At 47.5% G+C, this 2276-nt stretch overlaps 1 protein-coding gene across 1 annotated transcript; it reads left to right on the top strand.

Moving 5' to 3' along the window:
• Positions 1 to 71: 71 nt before the first annotated feature.
• On the top strand, positions 72 to 915 carry LOC119336030 (septum-promoting GTP-binding protein 1-like). The gene is made up of 3 exons (XM_037608072.1): positions 72 to 360; positions 494 to 533; positions 672 to 915. Exons 1-3 carry the CDS (start codon positions 326 to 328, stop codon positions 882 to 884), a joined length of 288 nt encoding a protein of 95 aa, XP_037463969.1. The 5' UTR covers positions 72 to 325; the 3' UTR covers positions 885 to 915.
• The last annotated feature ends 1361 nt before the right edge of the window (positions 916 to 2276 follow it).

Below are 2276 nucleotides of genomic sequence, written 5' to 3'. Positions count from 1 at the left end.
CTGCTGCCTCCCCGCTTCCACGCGTCGCCGCCGCTGCCTCCCTCCCCACGCGCCGCCGCCTCCCTCCCCACGCGACGGGTGCCTCCCTCCCCACACGCCAGCGCTTTCCTCCCCGCGCTCCGCCGTCTTCCTCCCCGAGGTCCGGCTGCCTTCCCCCTTCCCCGAGGACCCACGACTGCAACACTGCCACCCAACCCCTTCGTCTTCAAGCCAGGGATCTGGGCCGTCCTCGTCGCCGCGGTGGCCCTACTTCCCAGCGGGGGGCCACCGCCAGTCCGCCGACCACGTCCCGATCGCGTGCAAGGACGCCGTGGCCATCTTGTTCATGTTCGATCTCACCAGCCGGTGCACGCTCAATAAGTTAGTACTAGCAGCATCCACCTTAGTTTCACAGCATTTGCAGGCTCAGAGAACTAACTCTGAGTCCATTGGGTTTCTCCCGTCCCATCCCTAGGTGCTTATGATTGCTGGTTTTTCCATTTGGTTGCTGCAGTGTTACCGATTGGTACGAGAGGGCCAGGAAATGGAATAAGGTTGGTCTTGTTCTCTTTTGAGTTCTTTCTTCATATGAATTTGTAATCCATCAATGCTTTAGCTGAATGATGAATATTGTTTAGGGTTCTTGATATTGTAGTAGCTGAACGTACATTACTTTTTTCCCTTGTGGGCAGACGGCTATTCAGATCCTAATAGGAACGAAGTTTGACGACTTCGCTCAGCTTCCTCTTGAGATGCAATGCACCATTGTCGATCAGGTACTGCAACTCTACAATAGTTTTCGTGCGATCAAACCATTGTTTCACTTTTGTCTTTGTTTCGGACGGTCTTGGGTGACGAACCTTCAACACCTCCAATGCACTATAGTTATTGGCATAGAAAGATGAGACCATACCTTGGTTCTAACGGTAGGATGAGTTGGGCTGCACATGTGTGTTTCATCTGAAGCAGTGCAGCTTAACAGGGGCCAGAAATTTTAATCTCGGAGGGGTCTTTTCATGCCCATCGGTTTCTTTTTCTTTTGAACCGATTGTTGGTGCTAGATTTACTAGTTTTGCTTTGCGTAGTCAGAGGCCACACAGTTTTTAGTTTTATTACAGCCACAAATATGCCATTCTTGGAGAACTCGTGTGACAGCGACAATAGCCCACACCGAAACCTGATCTAATCGAGTACAGGGGACTAGACTAATTAAGACTGATCTAATCTGAGACAGAGTACTCCACAATATATGAATGCTTATTACTGCCCATTTAAGCCAGTGGGACCTGTTATCAGACACTCCTAGTAATCGTCAGGTAGGACTGACCAAACAGATCTTTGGCGATGAGTGTTTGCCAAGAACAAGATAGAAAAATGGAGAAGATATATTTTCCCATGTCTTGTCCCACCAGCCACAGGTCGAGACTATGCTGATCTTTCAGATTCAGAAATGTAGATTGATGATCACTTGTTACTTAACCTGATAAAGACGGAAAAGACAGTTGTATCTAATAAAGGAAAGAGGTTTCATCAAATCATGTCAAAAAGATCTGGGCCGTCCTCCTCGCCGCGGTGGCCCTACTTCCCAGCGGTGGCCCTACTTCCCAGCGAGGGCGCCGTTCTGCATGAGCGCTGCCAGATGTATCAAGTTCTTTGGTATATTTTCTGTATGACCATTCTGCATCAGTTCTTCAGTGCGCACAAAAAAATACCATCAGTTCAACTCTCATTTACTAAACTGATTTTTCATTTCAGTTCGATTAACGAATTTAGTTCAATTCAATTTCTTGTAATAGTTTGAGTTCAATTCTTGTTACTCAGTGCCCATCCATGCTGACCCTTCTACGAGTAGACAACAAATTGCAAGACCTGCGCACAATCCTATACTCTGTAGGGCAGCTACCTGATGGCAGGACCACAACCTTATGCGTCGCTCGAGGTTCACCTGTAGTTCTAGATCACGCAGGCTCCTTCTCTCTGCCTAACAGGCTCTCTCTTTAATGTGTCTGTATGTGGTACAGCAACAAATAGCCGCCTGCTTTTTTCCGAATTGCTCGGGCAGAAGCAAAAAGCTCCACGGTGTGGTGCAAAAATTCTGAAATTACTAGATCGTGTGAGTATTTTGGGTTATGGGTAATGGATGTCTGACTTCATGCATCATCTGCTCCTTTATTTTCGGCTATGATTTAGGCAACGCAAGAAACAAGCCAATCAGTCGGCCACCATAAACAATGAACACCACCGTACACTAGGCATTAGATTAGAGATCACTTTCTTTAATTATGATGGTACCATCC

The sequence above is a fragment of the Triticum dicoccoides genome, chromosome 7B, assembly GCF_002162155.2.
Source record: "Triticum dicoccoides isolate Atlit2015 ecotype Zavitan chromosome 7B, WEW_v2.0, whole genome shotgun sequence".
Taxonomy (NCBI): domain Eukaryota; kingdom Viridiplantae; phylum Streptophyta; class Magnoliopsida; order Poales; family Poaceae; genus Triticum; species Triticum dicoccoides.
The sequence above is the reverse complement of the archived record's forward strand: the minus strand, read 5'-3'. Positions and strand labels throughout refer to the sequence as shown.